The sequence below is a fragment of the Pelobates fuscus genome, chromosome 3 (assembly GCF_036172605.1).
Source record: "Pelobates fuscus isolate aPelFus1 chromosome 3, aPelFus1.pri, whole genome shotgun sequence".
Classification (NCBI taxonomy): Eukaryota; Metazoa; Chordata; class Amphibia; order Anura; family Pelobatidae; genus Pelobates; species Pelobates fuscus.
Genome location: NC_086319.1, coordinates 179,228,390 through 179,246,917, shown reverse-complemented (window position 1 = coordinate 179,246,917; position 18,528 = coordinate 179,228,390). Strand labels below are relative to the sequence as shown.

The 18,528-nt window shown below is 38.6% G+C and overlaps 1 protein-coding gene across 1 annotated transcript in view; it reads right to left on the bottom strand.

Annotated features, from left to right (window-relative positions):
- The window catches only part of POLR3B (RNA polymerase III subunit B), a 153,378-nt gene that overhangs the window by 88,837 nt on the left and 46,013 nt on the right, over positions 1-18,528 (bottom strand). The window contains exons 10-13 of the mRNA XM_063447777.1: positions 15,927-16,049; positions 13,623-13,739; positions 13,160-13,294; positions 1,365-1,526 (exon numbers count right to left, since the gene is read on the bottom strand). Of these exons, the coding sequence (XP_063303847.1) occupies positions 1,365-1,526; positions 13,160-13,294; positions 13,623-13,739; positions 15,927-16,049 (537 nt within the window). The remainder of the gene's footprint in view (positions 1-1,364; positions 1,527-13,159; positions 13,295-13,622; positions 13,740-15,926; positions 16,050-18,528) is intronic.

Sequence of the window (18,528 nt, the reverse complement as noted above, 5' to 3'; positions counted from 1 at the left end):
CTATTAAAATAATAAGTGGGCTACCTAGCTCAGCCTTCCTGCTGAGCATTACTATAAGGAAGGTAAAAGAAAATAATAAAGGAAAAGGAGAAAAAAAAAGGAAGAAAAATGTATTGAAAAAAGGGGGGTACAAATTGAGGAGGGGAGCTGATGCACAGATGAGAAAGCAGGGACAGGCAGAAGCATAGTGTGTAGAGTGGCTCATGTTTTGGCAAGCTAAGGTTTGTTTACTTAAAATATAAAAGAAAGAAGGAAAAGAAGTAAAGGAAAAAAGAAGAAAATAAAGAAAATTAATCATTAGTTAAAATAAATTTTAATTTACTTTTTTGTTTTCTCTTAAAACTTTATAAAGTTAAAAACATTATAAACATGCATTAAGCAGAAATTAAAAGATAGATTAAAGTACGGTACTTTTTTTTTTTTTTTTTTTAAACACCCTCCTTTCTAAAAAATATTGTAGACCAGGGTTCGATTTAGAATCCCTGCAGATATTGGACCATGCTAGCTGGGGGGTTAAGAAGAGAGAGAGTTGATAGCAATGTATTTTAACCAGTTCCATTAAGTAGAATAAAGAGTGCATTCATTTTACAAGGCACAACTGTGAGTTTTCTTCATTATGAACTTTATAAATACAATGAAATGACCACTGCTTAAATCATCTACTAGAAATTTGTGAACACCCTAACTGAGGTCAAGCTGTGAAATAATTTTTTGAGGTTTCAGCTAGCACACTCACAATCACTTTTGATGGGGTACTCTTAACTACCTTTGCCCAGTAACCAACCACGATACAAAGAACCGAAAGTATGACCAATAAAATCCCAGCATGACCGAAAATGCATTTGTGCTTCAATAACATGAAAGAAAAGGTTTATTTGGCGAGGTGTGTGTGTAATATATTTGGCTTGACCTGAAGGGGCTTCATCATGCAAAATGCTGTGCTTGGCAATTGTCTAGCAAAATGATAAATGTGACGATTTTATATTTCAATTATATTTAGACATCCATATGATTTGTGCTTAATAAGTCTACTTAAATAGTGTATTAAGTGCAAGCTTTTAAAAATATGGTAATATCTTTGATCTTAATCTATGTGGTTTAAGATGTACAGTAAGTAAGCTTTTTAATACACCGAACTGCTCCATTAAAAAGGATACATACAGTACCCATTCTGTTTTTGTTATCCTTATCATAGTTTTGTCTTCTATAGATAAAACAGGGTTGCATCCACTGTGGGAAAATGCTATTTACTCGATTACATTTTTAAGTGGGATTTTTTTCCCCTCTATTTAAAACAATTAAAAAAAAATATTTAGCAAGAAAGTTAGTCTTTAAAACGTTTTGAATAAGTCATGGTCTCTTACTGTAGATATGGCGTTTACCATCCCGTTTGTGATCTGGTCTTGACGCATGTGCTTTACAACATCAAACTGAGCAGCCCTCTGTTTAGGGATGACCTGGTCGGCAATTTTTTTCATTTCTGCATTAAACTTTTTAAACAAATCTTCAAACAAGAGAGACAGTAGCTGAAATGCATAGAAATAAAAATATGTTATGGTAATGATATTTTTAAATCTTAATCATGATCAACAATATAAGAATCAAAAATGGGTTCCATGCATTTAAAACTACCAGATATTTACATTTATTATTTTTAAGTGTGACAAAAAAAACTTTTTTGGGGTAAAAAGTATATTGAAGTATGTGGACCCAAAGCTTGACATTGTTCTAATGTGTGCATGCTTTGCTTAAAACCTAAATTATTGGGTCAGCCATGTCAACTAAAATTGTAAAAATACCCCCTTCTCTCATTAGGCCGTCAGCAGTTGTAGAAATTTCAAGTACCAAAATCGTATGTGGTCTTCCAGCTTTTTTTTTTTCTTCTCCAGATTAGAAGACTAACTCCAATGGCAACATAAGTAGATTCAAAGTTGCCAAAGTTTCTGCTTGGTCTACAGATACCAATAATTTCTATAATGTACCCCCATTTACGGTGCATTTTTTTGGATAATGAATGCGATTCCATTTGTATTTTCTCAGGTCATCATGGGGTCCTTGTGTTTATTGGCATTTTCTTCTTTAATATTTTGAGACAATGGAGATTAAGCTTTATTTTGACAAAATGGAGATTAAGCTATAGACAGCACAGCTCTTATGGCATCTGCAATAAACTATACTGAAGTTACCTTAGATGTTGCGTGGAAAGCAAAGTAGAAAAAAAAAAAATGTTTGTAGCCCAACAAACATTTTACAATAGCAAGCATGGAAATCTTAGAAAAATATACAGAAATGTGTTTCTTTTAAACCAACTTTTTTATTATTGTATTTCTAACCCAATTGTTTACACAGATGAATGAGACCAAACTCTATTTTAGAACAACAGAACTGAAATGATCAGCTCAGAATAGGGGGCCTAATCCAAAAGAGCAACAAGTGTTCTTGGACAGAATAGACGGGAACGGAAAATATTCCCTACATTGATGAAAAATGACCGGCACTACAGGGGTTAAAAAGCTAGACCGTTTTCAATTTGCATCTGAGGCCTTACACTTTGTAGAAAGCAATACTGACAGATCTTCAGTAATAAGAAAGGGGAGGGGGGAGAAAAAATATATAAGAATTTAAGCCGCTGAAACAGTTTCACCAATTAGCCTAATGTCAAAGAATTCTAATTAGGAGCCTTGAGAATACTATTTAGCGCTAAGGCTTTTGGAGTGCCAAATTCTCCTTTTCACACATACTGGTTGCAAAATTAAAGACATTAGGCGGCCTTAATTACATTATCAGAACAGCTGGGATTAGGCAATCTCTGAAGTCAGTGTGGGGTTCTTTTGTCAGGAGGAAAAAAAAAAATCCCTCGCTTTCCAGGGTGCAGGATTTCGGGACTGCTCCATATCTCGCTTGTACAAAGCCAGCTGCATTAAAGATGAGGGGAAAAAAACTGCACACAAAAGAAAAACAGGAAAATGCTGTGCAAATAATAAACACATTAGAAACAATGAAGACAGTAGGTGAAAAGATTAAGTCTGAAATTGGTAGGTTTTGCTAACACCTCTGCTGGCGCAAGGCTTACCAATTCTCTAGTGACAAAATTTTTTTAAAAAAAAAACTAAAGGCTAAACCGCTCCGTAAAAATATGCTTGGCTCATGGATCCAGGTCTGTTATCTTATGCCGAAGCCAGATTCATACTTCATTTTCCCATGGGGTGTGAAATTAGCTGCAAATCACTTCATTTTTCTTTTTGTCTTTCCTTCACAATGCGACTTATGGGTCTGTATTGTTGACAAAGCTTTCCCAATAACACAACTCTATTGTGGAAATTCAGTTTTTAATTTATTTAATTTTCCAGGAATGGAATAAGCATTCCTCTGGCATTTGTCTTATGCTGAATATTTCCCCAGAACAAGATAGTTAATGAATGAATTGTCAATCTAGATTATGCAAATATTTTTTTTTATTTGGATAATGGTAAAACACCCACAAATCCACTGTTGGACCAAAAATAAATAAATAAATATTAATTCATCGTTTTATAAAAAATGTCTAAGTCTGTAAAATAACATTTTATCAGAATTAAAACTTTTATTCCAGAAATATATAGTTAAAATGTGGCCACTTAGACTATATAAATATTATTTTGAATATCTGTTTTAAAAGAGTTTTATTCACATTCACTTTGGTAAATTACAAAATGTATACCGTATATACTCGAGTATAAGCCGACCCGAATAGAAGCCGAGACCCCTAATTTTACCCCCAAAAACTGGGAAAAAACTTATTGACTCGAGTATAAGACTAGGGTGGGAAATGCAGCAGCTACTGGTAAATTTCTAAATAAAATTAGATCCTAAAAAAATTATATTAATTGAATATTTATTTACAGTGTGTGTATATAATGAATGCAGTGTGTGTGTATGAATGCAGTATGAGTGCATTGTGTGTGTGTATATATTAATTGAATATTTATTTACAGTGTGTGTATATAATGAATGCAGTGCGTGCAAGAGTGCAGTGCGTGCAAGAGTGCAGTGCGTGCAAGAGTGCAGTGCGTGTGTGTGTGTGTGAGTGCAGTGCGTGTGTGTGTGTGTGAGTGCAGTGCGTGTGTGTGTGTGTGAGTGCAGTGCGTGTGTGTGTGTGTGAGTGCAGTGCGTGTGTGTGTGTGTGAGTGCAGTGCGTGTGTGAGTGCAGTGTGTGTGTGTGTGTGAGTGCAGTGTGTGTGTGTGTATGAGTGCAGTGTGTGTGTGTATGAGTGCAGTGTGTGTGTGTATGAGTGCAGTGTGTGTGTGTATGAGTGCAGTGTGTGTGTGTATGAGTGCAGTGTGTGTGTGTATGAGTGCAGTGTGTGTGTGTATGAGTGCAGTGTGTGTGTGTGTATGAGTGCAGTGTGTGTGTGTGTATGAGTGCAGTGTGTGTGTGTGTATGAGTGCAGTGTGTGTGTGTGTATGAGTGCAGTGTGTGTGTGTGTATGAGTGCAGTGTGTGTGTGTGTATGAGTGCAGTGTGTGTGTGTGTATGAGTGCAGTGTGTGTGTGTGTATGAGTGCAGTGTGTGTGTGTGTGTATGAGTGCAGTGTGTGTGTGTGTGTATGAGTGCAGTGTGTGTGTGTGTGTATGAGTGCAGTGTGTGTGTGTGTGTATGAGTGCAGTGTGTGTGTGTGTGTATGAGTGCAGTGTGTGTGTGTGTGTATGAGTGCAGTGTGTGTGTGTGTGTATGAGTGCAGTGTGTGTGTGTGTGTATGAGTGCAGTGTGTGTGTGTGTGTATGAGTGCAGTGTGTGTGTGTGTGTATGAGTGCAGTGTGTGTGTGTATGAGTGCAGTGTGTGTGTGTATGAGTGCAGTGTGTGTGTGTATGAGTGCAGTGTGTGTGTGTGTATGAGTGCAGTGTGTGTGTGTATCAGGATCAAAAAAAAAAAGCAAGCTAGTGCCTGCCTGTAGGATTGGGTACATTCTAAATGGATGATGTGTTGAGATATAAATATATCCCCCCATGTTTCATATACACACACATATATATATATATATATATATATATATATATATATATATATATATATATATATATATATATATATATATATATATATATATATATTGTGACCGAAAGCAAGGAATTGTGCTGGAGGGAATCTATATACCTCCCCAGATTTTGCAAGGTTCCTACTTTGTGTAATTAGCCCCAGGGAAATGTGTTATGTTATAATGAATGTTGCACTTTAAATATGTGTATATTTGGGCCCTGGGGTGGAGTACTTGGAGAGTAGGGTGGGCCAGTGCTCCACTCCACATTTTGGAAGTTGCTTGGAACCTACAGGTGAGAAGTCCAGTTCCAGAGTTTGAATCCTAATTTAACTCACCTGAAAAGGATTGCCAATTACCGGTGCTATTAAGTACTCCCCTGCCAAGGAAGGAGGGAGATTGTGTTTGGTTTCTGTGAGTGGAAACCCTGAAACAGTAAGGTTGTTTATGCTTATGTTTATGTTGGGAAATGGACAAGCCATCCAACCCAGTTAGCTGATTATTTTGTTTAGTTAGTGCTCAGAAGAGCAAGGCTTTTGTTTTATATATTTTTGTTACCTTTATACCTTACTGTGCATTTATTTTGGAACCTCAATAAAAGAGCAAGTTAATTTACCTCATCCAGCGTGTGAAGTGTCTCTAAAGCCTGAAAAGACTGTGTGTAACACCCCAATCCCAGGACAAGGTACCAAGGGAAAGGAGTACTTTTGTCACATATGGTGAGAGAATGCGGGCAGCACACGGCAAAGTCTGTAAGTAGGGAGAAAGAGACTGCTGAGAAAATGGAGGATGTCATGAAAGCTTTGCTCCAGTCCACTGCTGTACAGCAAGAGACAAACAGGAGGACTGCAGAAACTAATGCAATACAGCAAGAGAGCATTTCAATACTGCAGCAGCTTGTACTGGCTCAAAAGGAAAATACAGATGCTTTATTCAAGCAAGTTGAAGCAACACAGGCAGCAGCTCATCAATTGCTCAGAGAGGAGCAGCAGCATGCCACATGTATCATACAGCAGGAGATCCAGAGTCTATCACAAAGGCTGGCCAGGGATGCCACAGAATCACCACAATGTCCAAAGGTGATCAGAGTGAGTCACTACTTGCAAAAGATGGTATCCGCAGATGATGTAGAGGCCTACCTGATGGCATTTGAGCGAACCGCTGAGCGAGAAGGTTGGCCTGAAGTGGAATGGGCAAGTCTGCTAGCGCCATTTCTTACTGGTGAATCCCAGAAAGCATACTATGATCTGGAACCAGCGGAAGCCAGTGACTACAAGAAGCTGAAAGCAGAAATACTGGCACGCCTGGGGGTGACAACAGCCGTCCGTGCCCAGAGATTTCATTCGTGGACTTACAGCCTGGATAAAGCGATTCGTTCACAGATGTTTGACTTGATACACCTTGCCAGAAAATGGTTGCAGCCAGAGATCAACTCACCCAGCCGCATTGTGGAGCAACTGGTGATGGAAAGATTCCTAAGAGGCTTACCTATTGGACTTCGTCGGTGGGTCAGTCAGAGCAATCCCCAAACAGCAGACCAATTGGTTGAATTGGTTGAACGGTATATAGCAGCGGGAGAACTGCTTCAACCTCCTGGCCAAGAGAGACCCAAGAATCTGAAAACCTACAGCCCCAGCAAATCTGGTAAGACTGTTCCAGGGAAAAGGGAGTCTTTTGGTGAGAGAACAGGGTTTTATTACCCAAGAGACATTGTTAAAAGAGAAAAAGACTTTGGGAGGTGGGAAGAGCCTACAAATGAATCAAAAAGTACTAATTATGGTATAAAATGCTTTAAATGCAAAAACTTTGGACATATTGCAAAAGACTGTCCTGAAAATGTTGAACCAATGGAGTGTAATTTTGGTAATAATTGGGAAGGAATTGCACTTTATTCACAGGTTGTATGTTCTGTGGAAAAAAATGGTTATTTGAATAGTCACCCTGGGTGTACCCTGAATGTGGAGGGAAAAAATATACAGGCATTGCTAGATTCAGGGAGTATGGTTACCCTTCTAGATCAATCCTTATTACAGGATACTCATATTGTTAACTCTGGAAAAGTTGATATTGCTTGTGTGCACGGGGATATACATAACTACCCTACTGCAGATATACTTGTTAAAACCCAGTGTGGTACTGTAAACTGCAGAGTGGGGCTGGTACCAAAACTGGCACATGAGATGATTATTGGAAGGGATTTTCCCCATTTTCTAGACCTATGGGCATGTTTTGAAAACACATCAGGTGAACCGAATGATGAATTTCCTTTTGCAAATACTCTGGCAGATGAGAGAGATCATGATGATGAGCCTAACAATATGCAGCATTCCCCTATAAAAACATTAGTTGGTGAAAACCCAGAACAAACTAATGCGGGACCTTCTAGAAGCTCTGAACCAGATATAGAGTTAGCTGATTTAGAGGTTAGGCCTGGTAACTTCAGAAGTGCACAGTGGTCTGACCCAACATTATTGGTAGCCAGGAATAATATTTCTATAAGGAATGGATCCCCTGTCAATCCAGGGAATTCTCTTACTTACCCTTATTTTGAAGTGGATAATGATCTGTTGTACAGAGTTGAGAAAAAAGAGTCCGTTATTACAAAGCAGCTGTTAGTACCACAAGCCTATTGGCGCACTGTGTTAAACCTTGCACATAGCCATGTTTTGGGGGGTCACCTAGGGGTTGACAAAACAAGAGAGCGTGTTTTGAGGAGATTTTATTGGCCTGGAGTAATCGCAGCTATCAAGAACTACTGTTCGTCATGCCCTGAATGTCAGGTCACTGCGCCCTTTACGGCTTACCGTAGCCCTTTAGTACCCTTGCCTGTTATTGAAGTGCCTTTTGAACGTATTGCTGTGGATTTTGTGGGACCTCTGGTAAAATCCAGTAGGGGGCATCAGTATATATTAGTAGTACTAGACTATGCTACCCGTTACCCTGAGGCAATACCTATGCGCACAACCTCAGCAAAGTCCATTGCTAAAGAGTTAATGATGATGTTTAGCCGGGTTGGGATTCCCAAGGAGATCCTATCAGATCAGGGTACTCCATTCATGTCCAAGGTTACAAAGGAACTCTGCAAGCTCCTTCACATTAGACACCTCAAAACCTCTGTTTATCACCCACAAACCGATGGTTTGGTTGAGCGATTTAATAAAACGTTAAAAGCTATGCTGCGCAAAGTAACTGATAAAGATGGGAAAAACTGGGACTTTCTGTTGTCCTATTTAATGTTTGCCATTAGAGAAGTACCCCAAGCTTCTACGGGTTTCTCACCTATTGAATTATTATATGGCAGACACCCCAGGGGATTACTTGACATAGCAAAGGAAACTTGGGAACAAGAAGCAAACCCACATCGCAGTGTAATAGAACACATAACTCAGATGCAGGAACGTATTGAAGCCATTATGCCAATAGTCAGAGAACACATGCAAAAGGCTCAACAAAATCAGCAGAATAGCTATAATAAGAATGCTAGAATTCGAGTATTTCAACCAGGAGACAGAGTATTAGTCCTGGTTCCCACAGTAGAGAACAAATTCCTGGCAACTTGGCATGGGCCATATGAGATTATTGAAAGAGTAGGAGAGGTAAATTATAAAGTAAGGCAACCAGGCAGAAGAAAGGAAGTGCAAATATACCATGTCAATTTGCTAAAACCATGGAAAGAAAGGGAAGTTCTGGTTACTACAGAGGCTTCAACCTTCCCTGATAAGTGTAATATTGACCCCGAAGTAAATATCTCAGAGACCCTGTCAATACACCAGACAAGGGAAGTTAAGGAGTTTATTAGATTAAATAAATAGGTATTCTCCCCAGTCCCAGAAAACGTTAGATCTTGGAGTCATTGAGGAGTCACAAAGTGACTGGAGCAGTCCAATTGTGCTGGTACCAAAGCCTGATAATACAGTACGGTTTTGTAATGATTATCGCAAACTGAATGCTATTTCTAAGTTTGATGCATACCCCATGCCTAGAGTTGATGAGCTAGTAGAACGACTTGGGAGAGCTCGGTACCTCACTACACTAGATTTAACCAAAGGTTATTGGCAAGTACCACTCACAGAGCGAGCAAAAGAAAAGACCGCATTTTCTACTCCTGATGGCCTATTTCAGTACAGAGTTTTGCCTTTTGGCTTGCATGGTGCCCCTGCCACATTCCAAAGAATGATGGACAGAATACTAAAGCCGCATGTGCGCTATGCAGCTGCATACTTGGATGATGTTGTAGTACACAGTGAGGATTGGGAATCTCACCTTCCAAAAGTACAGGCTGTCCTTAACTCAATACAAAATGCTGGCTTAACTGCTAACCCCAATAAGTGTACGATTGGCCTAGAGGAAGCAAAATATTTAGGCTACTCTATTGGTAGGGGACTAGTGAAACCCCAAGTTGCTAAAATTTAAGCCATACGAAATTGGCCGAGACCTCTGACTAAAACAGGTGAGAACATTTCTTGGCCTCATTGGCTATTACAGGAGATTTATATCCAATTTTGCTACAATTGGAAGCCCATTAACTGACCTTACTAAAGCTAATGCTCCAGTAGTGGTAAAATGGTCCCCAGAGACTGAACAAGCATTCAGAAAGCTTAAAGAAGCCATTTGTGCCCAACCAGTGTTGGTAACACCTGATTTTTCTAAAGAATTTATTTTACAGACAGATGCCTCTGATGTAGGACTAGGTGCTGTTCTCTCTCAGGAAATTCAGGGTGAGGAGCACCCCATATTATATTTAAGCAGGAAGCTTAATCCCCAAGAAATAAACTATTCCATTGTTGAGAAGGAGTGTCTGGCTATAAAGTGGGCAGTAGACACACTTAAATACTATCTCTTGGGACGAAAATTCAGACTAGTGACAGACCATGCACCCCTTACTTGGATGAGCCAAAACAGGGAGAAAAATAGTAGAGTAACCCGCTGGTTCCTTAGCTTGCAACCCTATAATTTCTCCATAGAGCATAGGGCTGGGAGTAAACAGGGAAATGCAGATGGTCTTTCGCGGATGCACTCGCTGATGTCCATGGTCGCTCGACCCAATAGGTCTGAGCTGGGGGGAGGATGTGTGACCGAAAGCAAGGAATTGTGCTGGAGGGAATCTATATACCTCCCCAGATTTTGCAAGGTTCCTACTTTGTGTAATTAGCCCCAGGGAAATGTGTTATGTTATAATGAATGTTGCACTTTAAATATGTGTATATTTGGGCCCTGGGGTGGAGTACTTGGAGAGTAGGGTGGGCCAGTGCTCCACTCCACATTTTGGAAGTTGCTTGGAACCTACAGGTGAGAAGTCCAGTTCCAGAGTTTGAATCCTAATTTAACTCACCTGAAAAGGATTGCCAATTACCGGTGCTATTAAGTACTCCCCTGCCAAGGAAGGAGGGAGATTGTGTTTGGTTTCTGTGAGTGGAAACCCTGAAACAGTAAGGTTGTTTATGCTTATGTTTATGTTGGGAAATGGACAAGCCATCCAACCCAGTTAGCTGATTATTTTGTTTAGTTAGTGCTCAGAAGAGCAAGGCTTTTGTTTTATATATTTTTGTTACCTTTATACCTTACTGTGCATTTATTTTGGAACCTCAATAAAAGAGCAAGTTAATTTACCTCATCCAGCGTGTGAAGTGTCTCTAAAGCCAGAAAAGACTGTGTGTAACACCCCAATCCCAGGACAAGGTACCAAGGGAAAGGAGTACTTTTGTCACTATATATATATATATATATATATATATATATATATATATATATTATAGAGAGATATAGATATCCATATATATCCACACATACAAAAACATTTATGTCTTGCTGGGAGAAATAAAGACAGAGTGCAGCATAATCATAACTCACCTTTGTGTCATTAATAAACTTCTGAATTTATATCATGATACAAAAAAAAAAATCTGGGAATTATAATGCTTAATTTAGAAAGTCTTATCTCCTGCTCTGCTAATAGCTTGCAACAGTCTAATGTTTGCGATTAAAGTTCAATTAAATGAGCAGGAGGTAATAACATCTAAAGTAAGACAGCACCGTTTTTTCATGCAAGCTGTTTGAATCACAGACGGGAGAGATGTGGCTAGCGCTGCATAATCAATAACTAAAGTGATTTAACTACAAATTGGCATATATCAGCAGTGAGACTAAAGGGGCATAATCCAGTAGTTCTAGAACCGTTTAGGTTCAAGGCTCCCTTAAAGGGATACTGTAGTGTCAGGAATACAAAGCTGTATTCCTTGCACTACCGATCCCTCTGCCTCCACCGTCCCTCACCCCCACCAGTAAATAAAAGGTTAAAACCCCTTTATTTACTTCCCTTAACCAAGCGCCCCCTCTTCCATCCCGCGACAAGCAGGGTCTAATGTGCATGCAAATGCCACACGCACATTAGACCACCCCATAGGAAAGCACTGAATCAATGCTTTCCTATGGGGAAAAAAAATCTGACGCTGGAGGTCCTCATGCAGATAATGGACCAAAAGTCTGTTATGATTCCGGAAGTCTGGTAGACAGCCACTAAGGGCAGACTTGGGGACAATAGGGACACTGCACCCAGACCACTTCAATTAGCTATAGAGGTCTGGGTGCCTATAGTGTCCCTTTAATATTTCAATATTTTTCCAAGGTGCCCCAAGTCACACATTTTTTTTAGGTTGTATATCTGTACAGTGCTGTGGCATTTACTGGAGCTTTAGTATAATGTATAGTGTTGCTTGTATATAATTGTAGTGTTTTAATGCAGGGGAGTGTTTGTATGTAATGTTCACTTTTAAATGTTACCGTACATTTGGGTGTAGTATTGGTGTTTGAGTGAAGGGGTGTGTTTGTATATAAGTTTGGCGTTTGAGTGCAGAGGAGTGTGTATGTAATATTTGTGTTAGATTGCAGGAGTGTGTTTGCATGCTTAAATGTATGCACATACATACTTACACAGATATACATACACATTCACACACACATTATATACACACACACACACACACACACACACACACAAACACACTGACACATATATACATGCATCCTAAGACACACAAACACTGACACGTGCACACACCATGGCACAGATACACACAGACATAAAAAAAACACATGCACACCTGACACAGATGTGTGTGCACACACAGACAGACACACACTGACATATATACACATAAAGATGCACACCCTGACAAACAGATGCAAACACACTTAGATGCACACCCTGACACATACACACATCTTTACAAAGATACACAAACAATCTGACATACACATAAACACATACAAGTGATATTTTTTTATATCTACAGCCACCTTCCTGCTAATTTATCTTTTCTGTCCAGGAGGGTGGCTTGCTTGGAGTAACGGTCCTGTTGCTGGCTGGTGGGAGTGAGGGGTGTGGAACAGCTCTTCGTGCTCCTCTCCCCTCATGCTCCCACTGAAGCTGCCTCCTCTCCATCCCGCACCGTCTCTCTGCATTAAGCAGGCTGTCACTTCCTCTATGTCTGCTGACACTAAAGACGATCGGTTGTGGTCATAATAGGCCTCGACACCAGACCAGGCCGTGTTCAGCAGAAATGTTTTCTGGTGCTACGATCCTAGCACAGCGGAAACATTTTGCAGCGTCCCTGTGTGCCAGTGCCAAAGGCACTGTGGCACACAGTTTGGAAACTGCTGGCATAATTTATACACAAAAACTGAAGCATTAAGCTTATGCTGTTTTGGTGCTTAGTGTCCCTTTGAAAGGCCTAGTCTAAGCATCGAAATCCCTTTGACTTCTGAGAAATAGCACTATTTACATTTGGCAATGCCCACTCCTATTAGCAGACATCAGAAAGGCAGCCACTAGGAACTCCACACTTAAAAGATTGAGTTATTGAATCTACTTGATGACTGTTGTCAGCATCCAGTAGCAAGAAACTTTGCAGACAATGTGTATGTACAGACCTTCTCTATGCCATTTCTGCCTTTGAAGACTGCGTGGTTAGTTGTTTGCGTGGACTCTGACATATATTGTGAAACATCCCAGTAAATTTTAGCAGACTGAAGATTCCCTATTGAAGTTCATGGGGAGTTTACTCACACTATTCAATAAGCGGCAGTTACCTGATGGATGGCTGGTTTTGTTTTATTGTATGGGTCAATTAAAAAAAATTACTTACTTGTCCCGCCAGCTCCAATCGCTTGTTTCCATAGTAATCACGATCATCTACTTTGTTTTCTCCTTGAGCCAATATCACCCTGCGGACCATCACAGCTATATAAATGCATTTTGCCCTGAAATTGAATTCTTTAACCTAACATAATAAAAAAAATAAAAAACATTAAAACAACATACATAAAATCAACAATATATTAATACCAAACTTTATGGCATTTATATTTACCACATTGCTTGGGTGTAAAATAAAAGTAAGACCAACTGACAACTTATAAACGACGGTCCAGATCAGAAACACCAGGCAAGTTATCTGCTAAGCCACCCTTTGCACTCTCTGCCAATCACGGCCATACAGGTTGGATGAAGCAGAAAAGGGTGCAAACTGTGGATATGTGGAGAGCCTTGATTTTGTCAAACTGCTTCTAATAGTTTGACAAACCTGGGGGGAAAATGATGATACTTACTGGGACATGAGTTAAAATTGTTGAGGCCAAAAGCTCACGTGCTTCATCAACCTTAGATTTCTTCGGTCCTCCCCACATTCTTTGCCTTCTAACTTTATTACCAATGAACTTTAAAGCCTGTAAAGTTAAGAGAAAAAAAATGCATCTAAAAACAAAGAAAAGCAACATACATCAGAGCTCATCACACAAGGTCCCTGCATACTGTAACACAGTTCAAACTCTGGAGTGGATTAAACAAGTGAAATGGACAAAAACAATGAGTTGAGCACTCAGGCCAACAGTCAAATGTTATCAAGATCTTAAATTAAACAATCAGGCAAGATTGGTTTAGTAACACTGTCTTTGACCGGAAAATATTATGACAGTCAACAAAATGATACCAGATTATTTTATGCAGTATACACATACATAGATGTTAAATATGGGGTCCATGCCCAAAACAATGAGGTGCAAAATAACTTAAAAAATGAAAGCCAATATTTTTTATTGCCTTGTACATACAATGCCCTGCTGTCTACATCTACACTGTCCTAATAGACTGGATATCTGTCTTTTCATCTTTGGTTAGGGACAATGTATTCAGGAACTAATCTGCTTGTATCCATTTTCCACTTGGGCTTTAAACTTTATCTGCTTGTATCAATGATCAGCTACTTGAACCTCAGTGTTGATGGGATTTACCCATCTTGTTTTGAGATTTGTGACAGACCCAAAGATGCCTTCCACAAACCTTTCCTCTGTTATGTGGAACCACGAACAATCACAATGTGAAAAAGTCACAATGGGTAAAAATAAATAAAATTGATTGAGAGATAATATATATATATATATATATATATATATATATATATATATATATCTCAATCAGATACTCTCAAAGCAAACAGGATATTTTTTTTTTCAGGAAGCCAAAAAGCACATGTTACACATTTATATCCCACACTACCATCAACCTCAGCCAGCCCCTGAGCAAACCACCCTCCTGTACACAAAATGTATGTTAACAGGAGGGTGGCAGCAAATAAAAATGAATTCTAATATGGATGCTTTAGTTGCTGTATCAGAAGGTAAACCTTTATTTTAAAAAAAAATTTATTGGGCATTTGTGGTCTGAGTGCAGTGTCCCTCTCTATTTTGCCATGAAGCTACAAACATTCAGAGAAACTGCAATGTTAACATTACAGAATTAAGACAACCTCTAGTGACTGTCTACCAGACAGCCACTAGAGACACTTCCTGCAGTTTCACAGAGTTTTGTATTCATGAAAACATAATGAAAGATGTTTAGCTGGAACATACTTCACCAGTTTATGTTTGGCAGCACCTTAAAGGGACACTGTAGGCACTATAACGGCTTAATCTCATTGAAGTTGTTATAGAGTCTGGAGTCCCCAGTGCCATTCAGCGTTATCCCATTTTTAAAACTAAATGAGGTACAGCGCAGCCCATCCCTCTGTGCTGCTTAGGCTAAAGAGGAAGCAATAGCTTGTGATGTCAAATAACGTGCATGTTGAGGCTCCTAATGGACCTGTGTGATTACGCAAGTCAACACAGAGGATCCCGGAAATTATGTAGCACTAGAAGGAGGTGAGTATTTAACAAGATGTCCAATGACAAAAGGATTTAGAGCTTGATTAATGTTCCACCCTTTGTCAACCTCCAGGCTATAGATAAGGAAAAGTAGTCTTTTACTGTTCCCATGGTATAGCTTTGCAACAAAAAACAAAACCTGTATTTAAATAAGTGCATAAAAATTGTGTTTTGGACATTCCAAGTTTAAAAAAAAAAAAAAAAAATTTAATGGACAGAGCAGCTTTAAGTTTTAATTACACTTTTGCCATATTACATAACCCAAATCTCTTATTATTTCTATGCAGGTGGTGCAAACATTTTACAAGGATGAAAAGGAACGTTTGATATATTTTTTTTTTCGTTCTTTCTTTCGAATAAACACTAGTTCAAATCTTGCTTTCTATTACATGGTTAAATCAGCTAATGTCTCATTGTAAATTAAACCATCTGTGGCATTCAGCCCATCAGGCACTGAGCCATTCTAAGACATCAAAAGAAAAAACACATATATAAAACTTTATCCCGTGCTAAGCACAATGTACAAAGCTATGTAATTGGGGTGGTCTCCCCATGGACCATTGCTTTGTGTTGGTGGCCTCCTCCCAAGATTCTAAAAATCTGATTTTGTAAACAGATACCTAAAATCTGGGTGAAGGCCAAAGTCCTGATAAAGTCCAACATTCCAAAGATCTGCTATTTATGATTAACAGTTAAAAGTAATAATAGAGGCACCTGCATCTGTGTGAAGATCTGTGCTTTCTGGCATTCCTCCAAACTGGGCCCAAAAGCAGCCATCACATGCTCCTCTGTACCAATCATCTGCACGATTTCTTGGTCACTCTCAACGCCCATCGCCTATGGGAAGAAAAGACATGCATACCATAGTCTTTGTGCTCACTCTTTGACATTTGCTTATGCTAATTTGGTTCAATTTGGTAGTATTACTTCCAGGCAATGGTTCGACTCAAACTAAAAAAACCCATCTGGTAACACAATGAGCTAACCCAAGCAAAGCTATTACGATTAATAAAAAAAAAAAAAGGAAAAGAAAAATAAAGGCTGTACAATTTTCATTTTAGTCCTGGAGGTTAAATAAAATGGATTGTAAAAAAAAATACAGTTTTCTACAATAAAATATATAAAAGGGATTTAAAATTACTTTTGGCATAACTTACAGAAAGTTCAACAGACATCTTGATTTCATTAGAGGAGGTTTTTATTTACAAAGATTTTTGAAAGAATCACAATACAAACAGACATGTAGTTCTCCTATTATTGTGAGGATTTGGATAGACACCTTGTTATACAATGCAGTGAGACATACACAAAGCATTACAAGACAAAACATAAATGCATAGATTAGTAGAGAGGCTTCAAGCCGAGAGTTCAGGTTCTGGATTACCCAAATATTGCAAGTTCCACTACATCCAAAATACATATTAAGACAGTTACACTAAAGTCGATCAATATTTAAATAAAGATATTTAGTATTAAAGTTTTGTTATCTTAAAATCATCTACAGTATAGTGGTTAGAACTTTTATAAGGTTTAAACTGTGTGCTATGCTAGCCAATTTCCACATCTCTAGATGAGAAAAAAGACAGGGCATGACAAAGTTTGGAACCAGATGGCCATATGTCACTGAAAAGTATATATAATAAATATATATATATATATATATATATATATATATATTTTTTTTTTTTTTTTTTTTTTTTTTTTAATTTGCCTATAAAGGGTACATATAGTATCAGGATTGATCGATCTATAACAAACATCCTGAATCCTAATTGTGTCAAGCCTTGCTCTAAGATAGAGAAGTAATTAGCTAGATCATAGATGCACACATTATTTTCCCATGTATGCTACTCACTGTTCAGCAGTTATTTACGCTAACAATGTTAAGAAAAGGGTTGTGTCACTTTTTCACTTATGACATCTCTATTCTGATTCTGTTTGTTGTGCTATCTGGAAAATTATATTGCTTCAATTTTTTTTGTATTATTTATAAAATATAAGTTTTGGGGAAAAACACGACAAAAGGGTCACGCTTTTTTACAGTGTATCACTCAATTTACATGTAGTGACATAATTCTTAACTGTCCACAGTGTCTTCTCTCCAGATACTTGATCGTCCCGCCTGGACAAACCAATCATCTAGACTAGAGAATGCACCACGTAGGCTAATGCATTCTACAGTGCCCATGCATAAATATCTTGCTCTAAAGACAGCTGTTATCAAAGTAATTCCAAAGATTAAGGCACTGATAGCAATCCATGGGCAGAATCGGACTTCCATGTCTAACGAAGAGCGAAGAATCTTGCAGACCATGTCATCAAAGTCTATCTAAGTATGGTAACACTACTAAAACAAGGAGGTTCGGCAAAAACAACAACTTATAAAATAAAGGGTGAAGAAAGAAAAGGTAGATAAAATAGGTAAGAAATTAGCGATTGTTTGTAGGAGTAAGTACAAAAGTGACAGTGCTGCTTTTAGCAAAGAGGGAGGTGGGAGGGGCATGATACATTGTATTGGCCAAACTGAGAGCGAATATATTGATTAAAAGAAAATACCAAGACTTTTATTGAAAGAAGAAGAAATCTAGTGCTGTATTTAGCACTGTCCTGGCTCTCTATCAGTCATAGATATAAGTGCCACTATAAGTGCCACTCATTTCAGTCACTGTAAATGAATTAAGAAAACCTGGAGCATTGTTTCTGCATCTCCTCCTTCAATTCAATGTGTGCCATGTCTGTACCAGGTTTGAAATGTATTGTGATATTACTCACTGTATCTTTCATATAGATATAAAAAAATAAAAACAGAGAACCAGACAAAAAGATTAACACAAGTTAAATGTGATTTCCAAATGTGTAATTTTCAGAGAAGAGACCGTTTTCCTTTAAGGTTATACCAACGGTGGAATGCAGAGTGTGTGTTTCTTGTATTTTCATGCGTCTTTATTTATTAAACTAACTAGGCTTTGAGTTCCCACAACAAAAGAGCAGCACCTCTGCAGGGATTATCTAGGGAAAGATGCCATGAAGTGCCGTGAACACGCACAGCTGCAGTGACGGCCCAATGTGAAAGCTCTCACACTTGTGAGGAGCAGCTCTGGAGAATTATCATGCAGAGCCTGAAGGTGTGTTAACAACTTAGAGGCCTTTGAGGCACAGCTAGAAATGTAACCCGTTCACTGCCTAAAGAGGAATTCTCAGGTACATTCAGCTAACAAACTAAGGCAGAATTGTTTCTAGATTTAAAGGGGTGAATGCACCAGCCTACATTCACCCCTTTAAACAGAATAACCAAAGTGGCCTGCCACAAAGTTCC